Source organism: Jaculus jaculus, chromosome 2 (genome assembly GCF_020740685.1).
Source record: "Jaculus jaculus isolate mJacJac1 chromosome 2, mJacJac1.mat.Y.cur, whole genome shotgun sequence".
Classification (NCBI taxonomy): domain Eukaryota; kingdom Metazoa; phylum Chordata; class Mammalia; order Rodentia; family Dipodidae; genus Jaculus; species Jaculus jaculus.
The window spans coordinates 104,475,915-104,495,660 of NC_059103.1; the positions used below are offsets into that span (position 1 = coordinate 104,475,915).

General features: G+C 41.0%; 1 protein-coding gene across 2 annotated transcripts; it reads left to right on the forward strand.

The window, feature by feature from the left end:
* Positions 1-3,073: 3,073 nt before the first annotated feature.
* On the forward strand, positions 3,074-19,333 carry Lamtor3 (late endosomal/lysosomal adaptor, MAPK and MTOR activator 3). Of its 2 annotated transcripts, XM_045142531.1 has the most exons (7): positions 3,074-3,161; positions 3,477-3,522; positions 4,611-4,645; positions 11,293-11,351; positions 13,264-13,397; positions 16,006-16,069; positions 18,526-19,333. In XM_045142531.1, exons 2-7 carry the CDS (start codon positions 3,514-3,516, stop codon positions 18,597-18,599), a joined length of 375 nt encoding a protein of 124 aa, XP_044998466.1. In that variant the 5' UTR covers positions 3,074-3,161; positions 3,477-3,513; the 3' UTR covers positions 18,600-19,333. The 2 variants fall into 2 exon arrangements, with proteins under 2 accessions (XP_044998466.1, XP_044998465.1); XM_045142530.1 differs by lacking the exons at positions 3,074-3,161; positions 3,477-3,522 and adding an exon at positions 3,560-3,801.
* The last annotated feature ends 413 nt before the right edge of the window (positions 19,334-19,746 follow it).

The window sequence follows — 19,746 nt, forward strand, 5'->3', positions numbered from 1 at the left end:
CACTCATAAGTCCAGGCTGACTTAGAATTTACTATGTAGTCTCAGGCTGGCCTTGAACTCACAGTGATCCTCTTACCTCTGCCTCCAGAGTGCTGAGATTAAAGGCATGTACCACCATGCCCAGCTCTACTTTTTTTTAAAAAAATTAAATTTTATTTATTTGAGAATGAGAGACAAAGAGGCAGATAGCGAGAGAATGGGTGCACCAGGGCTTCTAGCCACTGCAAACAAACTCCAGATGCATGCACCACCTTGTGCATCTGGCCTGTGTGGGAATTGGGGAATTGAACGTGGGCTTTTAGGCTTTGCAGGCAAACACCTTAACTGCTAAGCCATTTCTCCAGCCCCCTCGAATGACTTTTGGAATAGCCACTAATAAACATTGTTTCAGTAAATTTTATTTGCTGTCATTAAGTGGTGCTATAGTTAGGATCTTAAATATACACCAAAGGTTCATGTAGTTAAAACTTGGTCACTATCATGATGCTCTTGGAAGTTGGTGAAAACTTTTAAGAGGTGCGGCCTAGTGAGATGTCTTCAGGTGGAGAGGGGAGTAAACTGTCAGAGATTATTGTGGGACCTGGTATTTCCTTCTCTTTCCTTTCTGACTATGAGGTAAACAGTTTTGCTCCCTGACACGCCCATGCCATGATGTTATATACCACAGGCCCAAAGCAATGGATTAATCAGTCATGAACCAAAACTTCTAAAACTTTGAATCAATATGAAGTTAACTGTCATAGGTATGTGCTAGAGTGGTGGTGAGCTAGTACATACAGCTCTTGATTTAGTCTCAGTGAACAGAAATAATAGGTTCAATCAAGAATTGAAAATCTAGGGGCTGGAGAGATGGCTTAGCGGTTAAGCGCTTGCCTGTGAAGCCTGAGGACCCCGGTTCGAGGCTCGATTCCCCAGGACCCACGTTAGCCAGATGCACAAGGGGGCGCACGCGTCTGGAGTTCGTTTGCAGTGGGTGGAAGCCCTGGCGCGCCCATTCTCAATCTCACTCTCTCTATCTGCCTCTTTCTCTCTCTGTCACTCTCATATAAATAAATAAAAATGAACAAAAAAAATAAAAAAAAAAAATCTGGTGGCACACGCCTTTAATCTCAGCACTTGGGAGGCAAAGGTAGTAAGATTGCTGTGAGTTCAAGGCTACCCTAAGACTACATAGTAAATTCCAGGTCAACCTGGGCTAGAGTGAAACCCTAACTAGAAAAATAAATAAATAAATAAGAAAATATTTACATACAAAAACCACTTTTTGAGAAGACAGGACAAAGAAAGAGAAAAGCCATCAAATATGATTCCTGACTTGTAGAATCAAGGTTGCAGCACATTATTAGAAAAGTTTTGGAAGCTTTTGAGTTAGAGATGACAGCAAGACAGGAAAGAAATGTCCAACATCCTGTAAGCAGCAGAAAAGGTGACCACCACCACACATGAAAGTTGCAGGTTGAACATTCTAGGCGCAGTGGGGAAAGAGAAAAACAGAACAAACAAGCTAAAAATGCATCATCTGGGCTGGAAAAATGGCTTAAAGGTTAAGCGCTTGCCAGTGAAGCCTAAGGCCCGGGATGGAGGCTTGATTCCCCAGGACCCACGTAACCGAGATGTACAAGGGGATGTGTGAGTCTGGAGTTTGCTTGCAGTGGCTGGAGGCCCTGTTGCGCCCACTCATATTCTCATCCATCCTTCCTCCCTCCCTCCCCCCCTTTCTCTCTCTCTCTCTCTCTACCTCATCCTCTCTGTTGTTCTCAAATAAAATAAAAGTGCATCATCTGGAGTTACAGGGAATGGGGAGTTGAATGGTGTTATGAAGGGATTAAATAAGGGAAAGTAGTGACTTTCAATCACCAGCCACAGGTATGACTGATCCCCAGATCATTTTCTTTTTTAAAAAATATATTTGTTTATCACCTGCAAGCACAGAGAGAGGAGAGACAGGACAGGATCTCCAGCCCCTACAAACTGCAGATGCATGTGCCACTTTGTGCATGTGGCTTTTATGTGGGTACAGGGAAATTGAACGCTGGTCATTAGGCTTTGCAGCCGAACACCTGAGCTACTGAGCCATCTCTCCAGCCCTCCCCAGATCATTTTCAATTGTCACAAAGAGGGTTGCTACTGGGGCCTAATAAGCAGATGCAGTGCAACACAGTAAGGACCCTCTCCAACAAAGGCTTGTCTGGGGCAAAGTATCAATAGTGCAGAGGTGGAGAACCCTCCCCCTTTTTTAACAGTAGTAGGCTTTAGTTAAATATACAACCAAAAACTTCCTGCATAGACGTATGTCCGGAGCCAAAAAAAGCAGGTAGTCCAATGCTTATGTATGTTAACAACAGGCCTTAACCGCAAGAGCCCATGAGGCCATGAGCAGGCCGAGTGACAACATTAGGAAGCCCAAAGGACTAATAGCTGGGGGTCAGGAACTAGGCAGCTGGAATTTCCACGAAGTTTTCAGTTTGTAACACCAGCTTCTCAACTCTCATCTACGTAAGAAAAGATTTAAGAGAATGGACCTGGGGTTGGAGATGCCTCAGCAGTAAAGGCATTTGCCAGCAAAGCCGAAGGACCCAGGTTTGATTCCCCAGTACCCACAAAAAGCCAGATGCATATGGTGGTGCATGCGTCTGGAGTTTGTCTGCAGTGGGTTGTAAGCCCTGGTGTGCCCATTCTCTCTCTCTCTCTCTCTCTCTCTCTCTCTCTCTCTCTCTCTTAAATAAATAAAATCTTATAAACATAGAGACGGACACCTCCCAGATGTGGTGGTGCAAGCTTTTAATCCCAGCAATCGGGAGGCAGGAGGATCGCCGTGAGTTCGAGACCACCCTGAAACTACATCGTGAATTCCAGGTCAGCCTAGGCTAGAGCGAAACCCTACCTCGAAAACCCGAAACCAAACAAACAAAAAAAACCCCAAATAGTTTAAGAGAATGGGCCTAAGGCTGAAGTGCTGGCTCAGCGGTTTAAGGCGCTCGCTTGGCAGGAGGGTCTCTGCTATGCGCATGCTCTCTCTGCCTCCCCTCCTCCTCTCCCCCACCTCTCTGAGATAACGAGCCGGGGAAAGCAAAAATCCAAGAATAGACAGCACCAGGGTCGGGTAGTCTTTGGGGAAGTTATCTCGCAACGACCTCCGGGAATGCCCCGCCTCAAAGCTGGTGACCTTGGCCGCGCAGGCGCAGGCGCAGGCGGGGCGGGCGGGGCGCGCGGCGGCGGCGGTTTCCGCCCGGAACTTCCGCGGCGCGGTGGCTGGGCTCGCGAGCGCTTCCCGGAGCGCGGGCGAGGTCGCGGCGGCCGTGACCGCGGCTTGACAGGCGTCTCTGCGGCGCTGGCCAAGCTCGGGCGGAGGGTGGGGTCGCCGGGACGCCACGTGAGGCGCGCGGGCCCGGCTGTGCGCGGGAGCGCGGGCGGCCGAGGCCCTCGGGGCGGGCGGGACGGGGCTGCGGGAGAGTGTCGGCGAGTTTGTGTTGCAGGCGCGGCGCGGGATCCTGCGGGAGCACGGGGCTCATCATGGCGGATGTGAGTGGACGCCCCTGCGCCGAGGAAGGCTGGGGCCGAGGAAGAGGCTCCGGAGCGGGGAGAGGGGTCCCGGCCACCACCCCCACCCCCGTTACTCTCCCGGGTCTGTAGTGAGGGGCCGGTACGAGTGGGTGGTCCTGGGTCCCGAGTTCTCCTGCCAGGGTGTGGAGGACACCGAGGCCCAGGCAGGGGTGCTCGCCCCCCCTGCTCCATCTTGTTGCCGCTCGAAGATTTGGGATGCTGAAAGCTGCTTGGCCCTTTGCTGCCAGTGTGTGGTCGGTAGGACGTGTGATCTGGACCCTGGCCCTCCTCCATGTGATGGCCATGATGTCACCTTAGGTTTTGTAGCATTGTAAAATGATTCCTGACAGACCACTTCTTCAGCAGCATGAGTTTAGTTTTTCTGTGTACGGCTAACATAAGAGCAAAAGCAAGCCAGTGGTGGAGAAAGGAAATAAAATGGTGGTCATGGGTGTGTGGAGACTTAGGTTCAAAACAACAGTCATCTGATTCATCAGGGTAGCTATCATAATTAATACCTGGATTGTCAGGAGATTTCCTTAGATTGAAGAGTATGTAATGAGGCAAAATAGCCTCCTCTTCTTTAGTCCTAACTATATTCCATGTTAAACATGGCACACGTTGTCAAATGACAATAAATCTTAGATTAGTTTATCCAGCCAACTTACTCATTATATGATGTTGGAAAGCCATGGAAAAAGTTTTATAGAACATTCCTAAGTGAATACAGCAGCAACATGATGTACAGTATTAAAAATAGGATCTAATTTTATAGCAAATATGTGTTTTCCATTTTCAGGTACACAAATACATCATTTGATAAAATTTAACATCAATCTTATGATACAAGGTCTATGATTTTTCCTACTGGACAAATAATGAAACTCAGGCTTAGAGAAAAAATTCAGTCAATTTTTTCCAAGTTATTCAGCCAGTAAAAGATAAGTACCAGTTAGGAAATAACTGATTGATGACATAAGGTCCCTGTCAGGTGAAAAAGGACAGGGATAGAAAAACAGTGGAAAGCTTACTGTAATATAGTTTTTAAAAAAAATGTTCTCTTTCAGGACCTAAAGCGATTTCTGTACAAGAAGTTACCGAGGTAAAAGATTACTAATTTGTTACTGAATAAACTCTGCTTAACATGTTAATTTTATGATGTATTTGATTTTCTTTTTATACTAATGTTTTGTGTATATTGTGCTAATTTCTTACCACATTTAAATACCTGACATAATCCTAACCATAAGTCATGGTTTTTGAGTGTATGGATAAATAGCACAAGGTTGTAATGTGACTTATCAAAGACTAAATAGCCAGTGAATGCTAGAGGCTAGAACTTAGCTACCTTGTCACTTTCAAATTGTTTAAAATTTATTATCATGTGGGTATGGTGGCACACGCCTTTAATCCCAGCACCGGGGAGGTAGAGGTAGGAGGATCTCAGTGAGTTCAAAGCCAACCTGGGACTACAGATTTAAGTTCCAGGTCAGCCTGGGTTAGAGTGAGACCCTACCTCAAAAAAACGTTTCTGTCACAGTAGCTTACTGGACTATAGTTCAAAGTTGTTGTAGTAACTTCTAAGAGAAAATAATTCAGAACTAGCCTTTAGTTTTAATGTTACTATTAAGACCTAATTGCTGAATCAACATAATTTAAACATACTGGGTTCAAACATCAATTCATACTTGAAAAATCAGTTTCTTTTGTCTACACACAGTCCATTTAATGTACCATTTTATAAAGACACTTAAATTAAGGTCAACATCTTTTTAACATTTATTTTTATTTATTTATTTATTTGAGAGAGACAGTCAGAGGGAGAGGGAAAGACAGAGAGAGAGTGGGTGCACCAGGACCTTCAGCCACTGTAAGCGAACTCCAGACACATGCACCACCTTGTGCATCAGGTTTTCGTGGGTTCTGGGGTCCCGGCTCCTTTGGCTTTGCAGACAAGTGCCTTAACTGTTAAGCCATCTCACCAGCCCTAGGTTAGTATCTTTTAAAATAGTTTACTGATTAGGGGTTGTCACTTGAATTGATTACAATTCACATTAGTTTAATGGAAAATGATTCCTTTGTTGGCAACTGTGCCATTTTTTTTTCTGCACTCACAACTGTTTATATATAAGTGACTCAAAATTCTGAGGTTTAAGGAGGTGAGAGAGAAAGAGGAATATAGCTGGAGAAATACGTTTCATATTACAAAATAAAAGGATTCAGAATTAATTGAATACCTTTCAAGGTAGTGTAACAAAATATGAGGTGAGGTCCTTTATTTTTTTTCTCCCACACCTGAAGTTATAAAAGGTGGATGTTAGTTTATTTCTGTAGTTTAGAAAAATAACCTCTTGTTTGGATTTTTGTTTGGTGTAACTCACTTATCTTTGCGTTAACTTGGATTTATAAAATTACTGGTTTGGATTTATTCTTATATTTTTCTTATGTATTCATGAAGAAAATACTATTGTGGTGCTAAATGAAATAATGATTATTGAGTTCATGTTAATTCCATACTTAATTTTATTTTCTTCCTCTTAATCCACTGGCAAACTATGGGGACCAGTTTCTGATTATTTTCTCTAACAAATAATCAGCAATTAAGGCAAGAGTAGCTTTGCATGTTAATGCTAGACCATATTTTTATTAATGTGTATGTATGTGATGTATTCACATGTATGCGCCAATTCTGCAGCCTGTGTGTACCTGCAGAGGCTAGAGGAAAATGTTGGGTATCTTCCCTCCATCACTTATCTGACTTTTCCTTGAAAAAAAGTCTCACTCATTCCAGAACTTGCCATTTTTCACCAGCCCCAATGATTCTATTGTTTCTGCTCCTGGAAGGACCGGGGCTACACATGCATGGTCATGCCTGCCTGTTTATGTGGGTGCTGGGGAATGCTATCACAGGCCCTCATGCTTGTGCAGGAAGAGCTTTTTTTTTTTTTTTTTTTTTTTTTTTGTTTTTTTTATGTTTGGTCTCACTCTAACCCAGGCTGACCTGGGATTCATTATGTAGTCTCAGGGTGGCCTCAAACTCACGGCGATCCTCCTACCTCTGCCTCCCAAGTGCTGGGATTAAAGGCGTACACCACCACGCCCGGCTCAGGAAGAGCTCTTAAACATTGAGTCATCTTTGCAGCCCATCCTCTCTTAAGGACTGACCAGTTCATATTTGTGATCATTTCTTTTTTTAAGTTTTTTTTTTAATGTGTTTATTTATGAGAGAGAGAAAGAGAGAGAGGCTGATAGAAAAAATGGGCTTGCCAGGATCTCTAGCCATTACAAAGGAACTCCATTACATGTACTACCTTGTGCATCTGGCTTTATGTGATTACTAGGGAATCAAACCCAAGTCCTTAGGCTTTGCAGACAAGCACCTTAACTGCTGAGCCATCTCTCCAGCCTCTGATTATTTCTTGAAAACAGACTTGTGTTCTAAGGACCAAAAAAAAAATGAAGAAATGATAGTATTATGAACACTTTGATTTGTGACAGGCGTGAGTGTGTATGAAAGTCTTTTTGTCTCAGAGTAGTGGGTTCATGCTTTTTTATTTTATTTTTGAGATAAGGTCTTGCTCTAGCCCAGGATAACCTGGAATTCACTGTGTAATCTCAAAGCCATTCTCCTACCTTGGCCTCCTGAGTGCTGAGATTAAAGGTGTGCTCCACCATGCCCTTAAATATTTGTATTTCTTTATATGTGTGTATGTATGTGTATGTATACATGGGCACACCAGGGTCTCCTGCAGCTATAAACAAACTAGATTTTCATGGATACTGGGGAATTAAACCTGGGCTGACAGCTTTACAAGCAAATGCCTTTAGTTACTGAACCATCTCCACATTCTCCTACTTTTTATGATTTGAAATTAACAAATATTTCATAGCTGTATGAAAAAAAACCTAAGCATTATGTCTTCTGTAAAGGATAGTTATTAGGGATTAAACCCAGGGCCTTATACTGCTAAGCACATACTCTGCTTCTGAGCTACAACCTCAGTCTCAATATGTCTTTATTACAAATGTTTTTCAGAATAAAAATGGTTATTTTAGTAAGCTTTGGCTTCCTATAGAACACCTCCTTTTTTTTTGAGGTATGGTCTTGCTCTAGCCCAGACTGGCCTGGAATTCACTATGTAATCTCAGGCTGGTCTTGAACTCACCACAGTTCTCCTACCTTGGCCTCCCGAGTGCTGGAATTAAATTCTTGCACTACCATGCCAACATAAAATTTGTTTATCATGAAACTGTGTCTATTAGTGAATCAGTCAGTGAAATCCATTTATATAATTTGTCTACTATATGTAGAATTGAAAACAAGAAAAAACTTTTTTTTGAAAACAACTTCTATGTTTATGACCTGATTTCTAAAAATGAGTACTTGAACAGTGTAAATGTTCTGTTTTCTTAAGATTGTTATCTCTGGATTTGCAATCCATTAAAAAATAATATCCTGGGCTGGAGAGATGGCTTAGTGGTTAAGCACTTGCCTGTGAAGCTTAAGGACCCCAGTTCAAGGCTTGATTACCCAAGACCCATGTTAGCCAGATGCACAAAGGCCTCACACGTCTGGAGTTTGTTTGCAGTGGCTAGAGGCCCTGGCGCAACCATTCTCTCTCTTTCTCTCTGTGCCTCTTTCTCTTTCTGTCACTCTCAAATAAATAAATAAAAATAAACATAAAAAAAACTTTAAAAATATCTTTTTATTTTTAGCTTTCTCTTTTGATAAATGAATTACTATTTAAACTAATTACCATGGAAATAAGATGAAGCTATTCATTGTACAATGTTTCTTTCTAAACACTTACAGCACATTTTTATTTGGTGGAGTTTTTTATTTATTTATTTTATTTTTGAGGTAGGATTTGCTCTACCCAAGCTGACCTGGAATTTGCTATGCACTCTCAGAGTGGCCTCGACCTCTCAAAGATCCCCCTACTTCTGCCTCCCAAGTGCCAGGATTAAAAGCATGAACCACCACACCTGGCTTTGCACCTTCCCCCCCTTCAGTATCCAACCAAACTTGTATTGGGATTTTATTGCAATCTACTTTTGGCATTAAGTGGAAAGTGGCCATAAGAACTCTTATCAGGTTTTATTCAACAAAGCAGTTTCTCATGAATGCTTGTAGTCAGTGTATTGTTAGCACGGCTCCCAGTAGCAATTGGAGTACCTCATTGCAGATAACTATGCCAGAAGGACAATAGTAAGGCACTGCAGGATTGTTTTTATTTTTGAGGGAAGGTCTCACTCTAGACCAGGCTGACCTGGAATGCACTAGTGTCAGGCTGGCCTCGATGCTCCTCCTACCTCTGCCTCCCAAATGCTTGCCCAGCTACTCATTTTTTTTTTAATTTACTTACTTTTGAATAGATATAGGTTCATAAAGTTTAGGGTCCAGAAGTAAACTGAGGTAAAGATGTTTTCTATCTCTGCCCTCTAGTTACATAATTCTGATAGAAGCACCCATTGTCGGAGGAATTTCCTTTGCCTTCAAACATGGATAGTATGAGTAGTAAATGTATTCACCCACACACACAGGCTTGCACATTTTATTATATAATTTGTTGCTCCTCACATATATTATTCAATATTGTGGAATTATTTTCTATTTAAGTGTATAAGTTTGAGGGGTTAGGGAGATGGCATAGCTGTTAAAGGTTTGCTGGCAAAGCCTGCCAGCCTGGGTGCAGTCCCCAGTACCCACATAAAGACACATGCACAGGATAGTGGTGGATGCGTAAGAAGTCGTTGCAGTGATGAGGCCCTGGTGCACTTCTTTCTCTCCTTGCAAATAAATATTTTTTTAAAAAATAAAATAAGGTACAACTTTGAGATCAGGTCCTTTGTGCATAAAGAGCTTCTACTCTGTTAAATATTGGTTTTGGATTTGCATTTTTAAAAATTTTATTATTTTTATTAATTTATTTGAGAGAGGAAGAGAGCAAAAGGCAGATACAGTTAGAAAGAGAGAGAGAGAGAGAGAGAGAGAGAGCACACCAGGGTCTTCTGCCACTGGAAATGAACTCTAGACACATGTGTCACCTATCTGGCTTAGTTAGGTCCTGGGGAATGAATTGAATCTGAGTTCTTTGTCTTTGCAGGCAAGCGCCTTAACCACTAAACCGTCTCCTCAGCCCTGGATTTGTATTTAAAATCTAGTTGTGACCTAAAAAAATCTCAGGCTTTAATAATCACAACTTGCTGCCGTAACAGCTTCGCTGAGATAACCATTTCTTTGACTTACTGCATCAGTTCCCCTTTTGCAAGCACCTTTAACCACTGAGCCATCTCCCCAACCCCTCTTTTTTTAAATACTTTATTTATTTATTATTTATTTGAGAAAGAGGTGGGGGGGTGGAGAGAAAGAGAGCACAAGGGCCTCCAACCACTGCAAACAAACTCCATATGCATGTGCCCCCTTGTACATCTGGTTTATGTAGGTCCTAGAGAATCTTTTAGCTTTGTAGGCAAACGCCTTAACTGCTAAGCCATTTCTCCAACTCCCAGCCCCTCTTTTATAACTTACTATCCTGATGAATCTCTTTAGATGCTATCTTTTTTGTTGTTGTTGTTTTTGTTTGTTTTTTGAAGTAGGGTTTTGCTCTAGCCCAAGCTGACCTGGAATTCACCATGTGGTCCCAGGTAACCCCAAACTCACATCTATCCTCCTACCTCTGCCTCTCAAGTCCTGGGATTGAAGGTGTGTGCCACCATGCCTGGCTATGATGTTTCATTTATTTATTTGCAAGAAGACAGAATGGGTGTGCCACATCTTCTTTCTACTCTTTCTATTGCAGTCAAACTCCACACTCATATATACCACTTTGTGTATCTGGCTTTATGTAGGTATGGGGGAATTAAACCCAGGCCATCGGGTTTTGGAAGCAAGCACCTTTAACCAATGAGCCATCAGCCCACCCTTTCCCCCATTCTCACCAATGAATCTCTTTTTTTTTTTTTTTTTAACTTTTTAAAAACATTTATTACAGTAAGTGAGAGATTGAGAGAGGCAAATAGAGAAAAAGAGAGAAAGGGCACACCAGGGCTGCTGGCCACTGCAAACGAGCTCCAGACACATGTGCCACCTGTGCAACTGGCTTATATGGGTACTGGGGAATTGAACCGGGGCCCTTAGGCTTCACAGGCAAATGCCTTAACCGCTAAGCCATCTCTCCAACCCACCAATGAATCTCTTAATGACACTCCCCATAGTCATAGTTTTACTTTTGTCACTGTGACATTGATTGCTAGCCATTCAGCCTAGACTATAAGCTTTGCAAAGTCTGTAGCTGGCTGTTTTTAGTTATCATAAAGCATTAGAAAGAACAAGGAACAAAGCAAAAAAGTTCTTTTTTTTTTTTTTTGGTCACTGTTACCATTGTAGAATTCTTTTCCGCTTTCTCTAAACTATGGAATAATACATTAGAAACTTTAATTTTCGTTAATAAACTGTACAAATATATAAGTATCCTAAACTTGTCAGAAATATGATTTCATTTGCTATCTGGAAGAGTTTTGGAAAATACATAGGATCATAGAAAATCATAATTAAAGTCCTTTGGTTTTTGGTTTTTTTTTTAGAAATATGCATAAGGATAGGAGATTTAGCTCAGTGGTAAAGTGCTAGGCCCTGGGTTCAGTCTCTAGCACTGATGGAGTTAAAAAAAAAAAAAAGATGTATGTATGAGAATTACCAGAAAATGAAATGTTTTGCAATATTTAAGGTTTTTTCCCTCTTTATAGTGTTGAAGGGCTCCATGCTATTGTTGTGTCAGATAGAGATGGAGTACCTGTTATTAAAGGTAAGCCTAAGTTAACTTAAATGCATGTGTCATTTGCTTTTGACTAAACATGGATATGTTTACAATTGAGTAGAAAAGGGGAAATATGTAAAACTTATTTCAACAAATTCAAGGCTGGCTTAGTTGAAGGAAGTGTTTACTTTTGTATGTTGAAGGTTGGGTTGGAACCTATAGTGAATTATTTGTCAAATGTATCTATTAGCATCTAGAATTTCTGCTTGGATTTATCATAGTCCCAATTGTTTTCCACTTGAGCTGTTTATGGCATGGTGCAAACCATTAAGTCTATCTACAAAAGTGTGTGTTGTGTGGGTATATGGGTGTATGTATGGAGAGTATGTGTGTGCATATAATATATAAAAAAAAGAACTAGGGCTGGAAGGATGGCTTAGCAGTTAAGGTGTTTGTCTGCAAAGCCAAAGGACCCAGGTTCAATTCCCCAGGACCCAGATGCACAAGGGTCGCACGCATCTGGAGTTAGTTTGCAATGGCTGGAGGCCCTGGTGCGCCCATTCTCTCTTTCTCTTTCTCCCTCCTTCCCTCTTTCTCTGCAAAATAAATAAATAAATAAATTTTAAAAATTATAAAGAAAAGAACGAGAGGTGGGCATGGTGGAGCACACCTTTAATCCCAGCACTTGGGAGACAGAGGTAAGAGGATCACCGTGAGTTCAAGGCCACCCTGAGACTACATAGTGAATTCCAGGTCAGCCTGGACTTAGAGTGAAAACAAAACAAAATAAAAACAACTATATTTTACATATACATAACTCTGTATGTATATATTTTTACTAGTATTGCTAGTAGTTTTAGAATAACACTCTTGGTTTTTCAAGGTAGGGTCTCATTCTAGCTCAGGCTCACTTGACAATGACTGTGTAGCTCCAGGTTGGCCTTGAACTCACAGTGATCACACACTGTCTCAGATAAATAAAAACATTTTAGCTGATAAACTTAATCAGTATTTCTTCCTTACTTACAATTCTAGAACTTTATTTTTTTATTTTTTTCAAGGTAGGGCCTCACTCCAGCCCAGGCTTACCTGGAACTTGCTCTGTAGCTCCAGGTTGTCCTTGTACTCACAGTGATCCTCCTACCTCAGCTTCCTGGGATTAAAGGTATATACCAAAGCCCAGTTCTTTATAGACCTTCTCATGGGGCAGCTTTTCCCACCTGAATTGAGACCCAATTAGTGATCTGATTTTCTACATGGTAAAGCATATCTTTGCGCTTTTTGTTTATTTATTTGCAAAGAGAGAAAATGAGAATGGGCATATCCACTGAAATCAAACTCCAGATATATGCACCAGTTTGTACATGTGGCTTTATGTGAGTTGTGGGGAATAGAACTCAGGTCATTGGGTATTAACAGGTAAGTGCCTTAACCACTGAGCCATCTCTCCAGCACTGTGCTTAAGGGTTTTTTTTGTTTGTTTGTTTGGGGGGGGGTTGTTTTGTTTTTTGTTTTTTTGTTTTTTTGTTTTTTTGTTTTGTTTTTTGAATCAGAGTCTCTCTCTAGCCCAGGCTGACCTGGAATTCACTATGTATTCTCAAGGTGGCCTTGAACTCACTACAATCCTCCTACCTCTGCCTTCCAAGTGCTGGGATTAAAGGCCACTACACCCGCTCTGTGCTTAGTTTTTGGTGGGTTTATGCCTTAAGAAAAGGTTGCTAGTAAACTTCTACCTGCCATATTCTGTGGGAAAAAAATACATACATACATACATATGTAATTTTTTGTTTGTTTTTGAGGTAGCGTTTCACTGGTAGTCCAGGTTCACCATGTAGTGTCAGGGTGGCCTCTTACTTGCAACAATCCTCCTACCTCTGCCTCCCAAGTGCTGGGATTAAAGGCATTTGCCTCCATGCCAGTTATGTGCATAATTTTTATTCAAATCACTTCTTTTTTCCAGTGGCCAATGACAATGCTCCAGAGCATGCTTTGAGACCTGGATTCTTATCTACATTTGCCCTAGCAACAGACCAGGGGAGCAAGCTTGGACTTTCAAAAAATAAAAGCATCATCTGTTACTATAACACCTATCAGGTAAATGCCTTATTATCAAATGATTTGCTGACTTCAGCTATTACTTTCACATCTTTTACATAAAATAGCTTTTGTTATACTCTAAATTTCAGTCTGGAGCCAGGTGTGGTGGCACATGCCTTTAACCCCAGCACTCAGGAGGCAGAGGTAGGAGGATCACTGTGAGTTCAGGGCCACCCTGAGACTACTTAGTGAATCCCAGGTCAGCCAGAGCTCGAAACCCTACCTTGAAATTCTAAAATTTTAGCCTTCAAATTATTTATGTTAAAACTGGCAATTTTATGGCTTAGTGGTTAAGGTGCTTACCTGTAAAGTCAAAGGACCAAGTTTGATTCTCCAGGACTCATGTAAGCCAGATGCACAAGGTGGCACATGCGTCTGGAATTTGTTTACAGCAGCTGGAGTCCCTGGCATGCCCAGTCTCTCCCTCTCCCTCCCTCCCTCTCTCTCTCTCTCTCTCTCTCAAATTAATAAATAAAAATAAAATATTGCCAGGTGTGGTGGCACGTGCCTTTAATCCCAGCACCTAGGAGACTAAGGTAGGAGGATTGCCATGAGTTCAAGGCCAACCTGAGACTACATAGTGAATTCCAGGTCAGCCTTGGCTAGAATGAGATCCTGTTTTGTAAAACCAAAATCAGAAAGAAAAAACAAAAAACTGGTATTTTGAAAATACTTTTTATTTATTTATTTACTATTTATTTGCAAGCAGTGAGAAACAGAGAAAGAGATTAGGCACAACAGGGCCTCCAGCTGCTGCAAAGGAACTCCACATGTATGTGTTACTTTGTACATCTGGTTTATATGGATACTGGGGAATCACACTTGGGTCACTAAATTTTGCAGATAAGAACCTTTATCTCCTGAGCCATTTCTCCAGCACAAAACTAGCAATTTTCTTTATGCCTTTACACTAGGGAACAATTACTACAGAAAAGTACTTAACAGATTTTAAAATGAAGGCCATATTATCCTAAAAAGTGTAAGTTAAAGCTAGACATGGTGGCACATGCCTTTAATCCCAGCACTCAGAAGGCAGAGGTAGGAGGACCGCCAAGAGTTTGAAGCCATTCTGAGACTGAGTGCCAGGTCAGCCTGGGCTACAGTGAAACCCTACCTCGAAAAACCAAAACAAGTGAGATCCCTTTTATTTCTTTTGAGGTAGTGTCTGTGTCTAGCCCAGTTTGAGCTGGAATTTATTCTCTAGTTTTGGGGTGGCCTCAAACTCATGGTGATCCTCCTACCTTTGCCTCCTGAGTGCTGAGATTAAAGGCATACCACTCCTGGCTCTACTTTTTTGTTGTTTGTTCTAGGTAGGATCTCATTCTAGCTCAGGCTGACCTGGAACTCACTCTGTAGTCCTAGGCTAGCCACAGTTCACAGAAATCCTCCTACCTCTGCCTCCTGAGTGCTGGGATTAAAGGTGTGTACCACCACTCCTAGTTAAAGTACTTTTATTGGTCTGCAGAGATGGCTCAGCAGTTAAGGTGCTTTCCTGAAAAGGCTAAAGACGCAAGTAAAATTCCCCGGTACCCATGTAAAGCTAGATACACAACCTGACACATGCATCTGGAGTTGCTTTGCAATGGCTAGAGACTCTAGTGTGCCCATTCTCTTTCTGAGAGGTGTGGTGACTTACACCTTTAATCCTAGCACCAGGGAGACAAAGAGGTAGGAGGATTGCCATGAGTTCAAGGCCAGTCTGAAACTGTCAGCCTGGGCTAGTGCAAGACTCTACTTCAAAAAAAAAAAAAAAAAAAAGGTGGTGGGGGAATGGCTTAGCAGTTAAGGCGTTTGTCTGTGAAACCTAACGACCCAGGTTTGATTTCCCAGAACCCATGTAAGCCAGATGCCCAAGGTGGCACATGCTTCTGGAATTTGTTTACAGTGGTTGGAGGCCCCAGAATACCCATATTCATTTTCTCTCTCTTTCTTTCTCTCTCTCTCCCTCTCCCTCCCTACCTCCCTTTTTCTCCCTACCTCTTTCTCCATCTCAAATAAATTTTTTAGAAGTTTAAAAAAAAAAATCAAAAAGAGGGCTAGAGAGATGGCTTAGTAGTTAACTCATTTGTGAGCTAAAGGGACCCAGGTTCAGTTCTCCAGTATCCACATAAAGCCAGATGCACAAGGTGGTACATGTGTCTGGAGTTCATTTGCAGTGGTTGAAGGCCCTGTCCATTCTCTCTCTCTCTCTCTCTCTCTCTCTCAAATAAATAAATAAATAATTTTCAAAGGTTTTTATTTATTTGCAAGCACAGAGAGGAAGAGAGAATGGCTGTGCCAGGGCCTCTTGCGTAAATGAACTCAAGTACACATGCTACTTCGTGGTTCTGGCTTTCCGTGGGTACTGGGGAATCGAACCCAGGCCACCCTCTGCCTCCCAGGTGCTGGGATTAAAGGCACATGCTACCACGCCTAGTTAATGTTTATTAAAGGTACCCAGTATCTCTTTTATGGAAATAGTTTTTTAAAACCTCCTTCATATTCCATGCTGTAATCATGATGTTAGGCTAATAATATTGATGAATTTTTAAAGATTAATTTCCAGGTGAACCATACTACCCTTGAACCAATGTAACATGTTATTTGGACCTTACTTTCATTTTAGGTGGTTCAGTTCAATCGTTTACCTCTGGTGGTGAGTTTTATAGCCAGCAGCAATGCCAACACAGGTATGTTTTAAGTACTTTACAGCTTTTAAGTTTTTTAAAATTATTTTTATTATTGACAACTTCCATATTTATAGGTAATAAACCATGATAATTCCCGCCCTCCACCTTCCCTTTCACAGCTCTATTCTCCATCATATCCCCTCCCCCTCTCAATCAGTCTCTCTTTTGATTCCATGTCATCTTCTTTTCCTCGTATTATACTGGTCTTGTGTCGGTAGTGCCAGGCACTGCGAGGTCATGGATATTCAGGTTATTTTGTGTATGGAAGAGTGCATTTTAAGGAGTCCTGTCCTTCCTTTGGCGTTTACATTCTACCCATCACCTCTTCCACAATGGACCCTGAGCCTTGGAAGGTGTGATAGAGATTTTTCAGTACTGAGCACTCCTCTTTCACTTCTCAGCTCTAGGGTGGCTTTTGAGTCATCCCAGAGGTCACTGCCATCTGAAAAGAGAAGCTTCTCTAACCAAAAGTGAGAGTAGCACTGGATATGAAGATTAAGAAAAGTGCTTGCTGGGCACTTTGGTGAGCATATGTCATCAGTTGTTACACCCCTAAGGCTTATGACTTCCCCGTCATATGTTTTCAGTATCAGGCATGTATTCCCTTCCGTGGAGCGGACCTCCAGTCCGATTAGCGGTTGGTTTCCCCCCTTAATAGACATGCCGCTAGTGCACCTGTTGGCTCTGGCCTGGCTGGCCCGGTTTAAGTCTTGCAGTGTCCACTGTTATTTCCACTGATGACTTCTCTCTCTCCCATGTAGCTGCATGTAGCATAGCCTTCAAATTTTTACATTACCATATTTGTGCTGTATAATGTGATAGGAATGATAGTAACACTGTAAACTTAGGACTTAACCTCCAACATATTTCCTCCTTGAACTTGAGAAAAGTGATTTGTTACTTAGTTTTCATATCTGCATAATGGAGCTATACCTGTCCTCTCCGTCTTATGTGGTGATTTTCAAGCTTACGTGAGAACAGTGTATGGGTTTCTTTTGAAATAGAAATTAGGACAGTTCAACATTATTTGGTATGTTACCCCTTGTTCATATTAAAGCAATTTAAGAAAACAGAAGCTTGCTGAACATAAACCAAAAAAAAAAAAAAAAAAAAGAGTTAAATTATTTAATTCTGTGTAGGCCAGTCAATTAGATTAAGAGTTTTTCAATCTTTTGAAGGAGAGCTAAAGAATAAGAACAAACACAAGCTCACATTTTTCATTTTCTGGACAGTCGTGAGATCCCATTGAATGTAATGTCCTTCCTTGGGCATTTATGTGTACAATAATTTGTTGTTCATTTTTATCTATTTATTTGAGAGAGAGAGAGAAAGAATGGGCATGCCAGGGCCTCCAGCCATTGCAAATGAACTCCAGACACATGTGCCCCCTTGTGCATTTGGCTAACTTGGGTCCTGGGGAATCAAGCCTCGCACCAGGGTCCTTAGGCTTCACAGGCAAGTGCTTAACCGCTAAGCCATCTCTCCAGCCCTTTTTTTTTTGGTTGGGAGATTGAGATAGAGTCTCACCACAGACTGATCTGGAATTCACTATGTAGTCTCAGGGTGGTTGCAAATTCTTGGTGATCCTCTTACCTTTTCCTCTCAATTGTTGAGATTAAAGGCGTGCACCACCACACCCAGCAGTTTCAAGTTTTTGAAACTATAAAATGGTATATGTGACACCACTTTGCAAATTATGTAGGAAAGTAATAGTGTTGATATTTTTTTATTAAAGAATTATACCTCAAATTATCTGTCAGATACAGTATTGAACTTTGCTTACAAATGTAAATATATCTTATACTTAAACATTTTAATATATTTATCTTTAAATTATCTTTTCATTTGAAATACTCATATCATAGACTTAATAATTTATAAATTTCTTTTTAAAAATATATTTATTTATGAGTGACAGAGGGAGAATGGGCACACCAGGACCTCCTGCATAAGAAATTAAGACACATGCACCACTTTGGGCTTCCGGCTTTATGTGGTACTAGGGAAATGACACCTGGGATAGCAGACTTTGTAGGAAAGGACCTTTAAGTGCTGGGTCCCTATAAAATGAATTTCTAATCTCCTTCAATCGTAAAGAAGCCTGTTTAATCTCTTTTCAGATAATGTTAAGATTTGGTCACAAGACAATGTATACCTTAATTTGTGAAAATTATGTATGTTATTTCTGGATCTAGTATTCTGATTCAGAACTACCAAAATTACAGTATATATAATTCACTCAGTATCTTCAAGTCCTCTGTTGATAATAGATTATGAAAATAAACTTCATATGAATATGGAATGGATTTTTTTGTTTACTTTATGAAGTATTGTATTCTGTTTTAGTTTTGGGGAATAAACTGTGTTATTTAATTTTAGCAACTAAATTTATGACAGAACTTCATGACTTCCCTGGAAAACTGTTCTAAAGTTACAATTTTTGAAATCTCTTTTAGGACTAATTGTCAGCCTGGAAAAGGAACTTGCTCCATTATTTGAAGAATTGATAAAAGTTGTGGAAGTGTCGTAGTTTGTCAGTGGTCTGGTCTTGTCTTCATTATAACAACCAATTCCAGTCCAGCAATCTTTAGACCACAGTAATGCTTTCACCTATGTACTCAAGAATGGGCCGCTGTCCACTTTACACTAAAGAAGAGCCTGTCGACACGATTGTAGAGAGATGAGTTGTTATACTCTCTGTGTAAGGACCCTTCTTTAGCGAGGTCTGCAAATGCCATAATAGTCCTGTCTGTTACAGCTCCCATGGAGGCCCCTGGCAGGACTGGGATTGCATCCAGTGGGTCACAGTCAAAGCAGTATGTTGACCCACGGGAGCCGTGATCCTGCTGTACAGTGCTCTTAGCTCAGAAAGAATTCCGCAAACCCTTGTGATTGTGAATAATGAGAACCTGTTTTTCTTCAGATTGTTTTATTTCTTGCATTGAGTATGAGGAATATAAAATGATTTAGTTAAAAATAAAGTCAATACAATCACTAACTTTTCTTTGTATATATTATTTTATGGTATAGACAAGTATTACTAATTGATTTAATTCTCAGTATGCTGCTCTTCAGTGAAAGGAAAATTACAGCTTACATTTTTTCCTCCTACTCTGTCTTACAGTGTTTTAATGTTTGTGTGTTCTTTATAAATTTAAATGACTTGTGATTGAATTGTTTTCAATATTAGTATGTATATAAACATGGTAGTATGGCCATTTTTTCACATGAGTATAAATAAAATAGTATTTTTGAAAAATATAATTGAGCATTTTATAGGTCTTTTTTATTCCAGGCTTCTTTCCAAAAGTGAATGGACATAATTCTGCCCCGGCCAGCGGGGAGTCGAACAAGGACTCGAGGAGAAGTTAACCTGAATGGGGGGAGGCAAACAGACACAAGAAGGAGATCAAGCTAGGTATTTGTCAAGGTCTCGAAGTTTATTTTTACACATAGGTTTTTGTAGGGTTGTAGGGGGAAGGAGTCATAATCAGGCCAGAGATCACAGGGTTACTGGATAAATGCAATTTCTTTGTTTCTTCATCAATTACTGGCAGCACTAGGAGAGGCTATCACCCAGGCGTAATGGCTCCTTCATTTCTGATAAAAGATCATTAGATGAGGAAATAGAAACTTAACTTGCTATATGGCAGTTTCTGTCAACATGGCCGAGGTTT

Bases quoted from the DNA above. Each gene is read 5' to 3' on its own strand.
- Lamtor3 (XM_045142530.1), top strand. From the start codon at position 3,760: ATGCTGAAAGCTGCTTGGCCCTTTGCTGCCAGTGTGTGGTCG. The intron at 3,802-4,610 runs GTAGGACGTGTG...GTTCTCTTTCAG, and splicing joins TTGCTGCCAGTGTGTGGTCG to GACCTAAAGCGATTTCTGTA. The intron at 16,070-18,525 runs GTATGTTTTAAG...AATCTCTTTTAG, and splicing joins CAGCAGCAATGCCAACACAG to GACTAATTGTCAGCCTGGAA.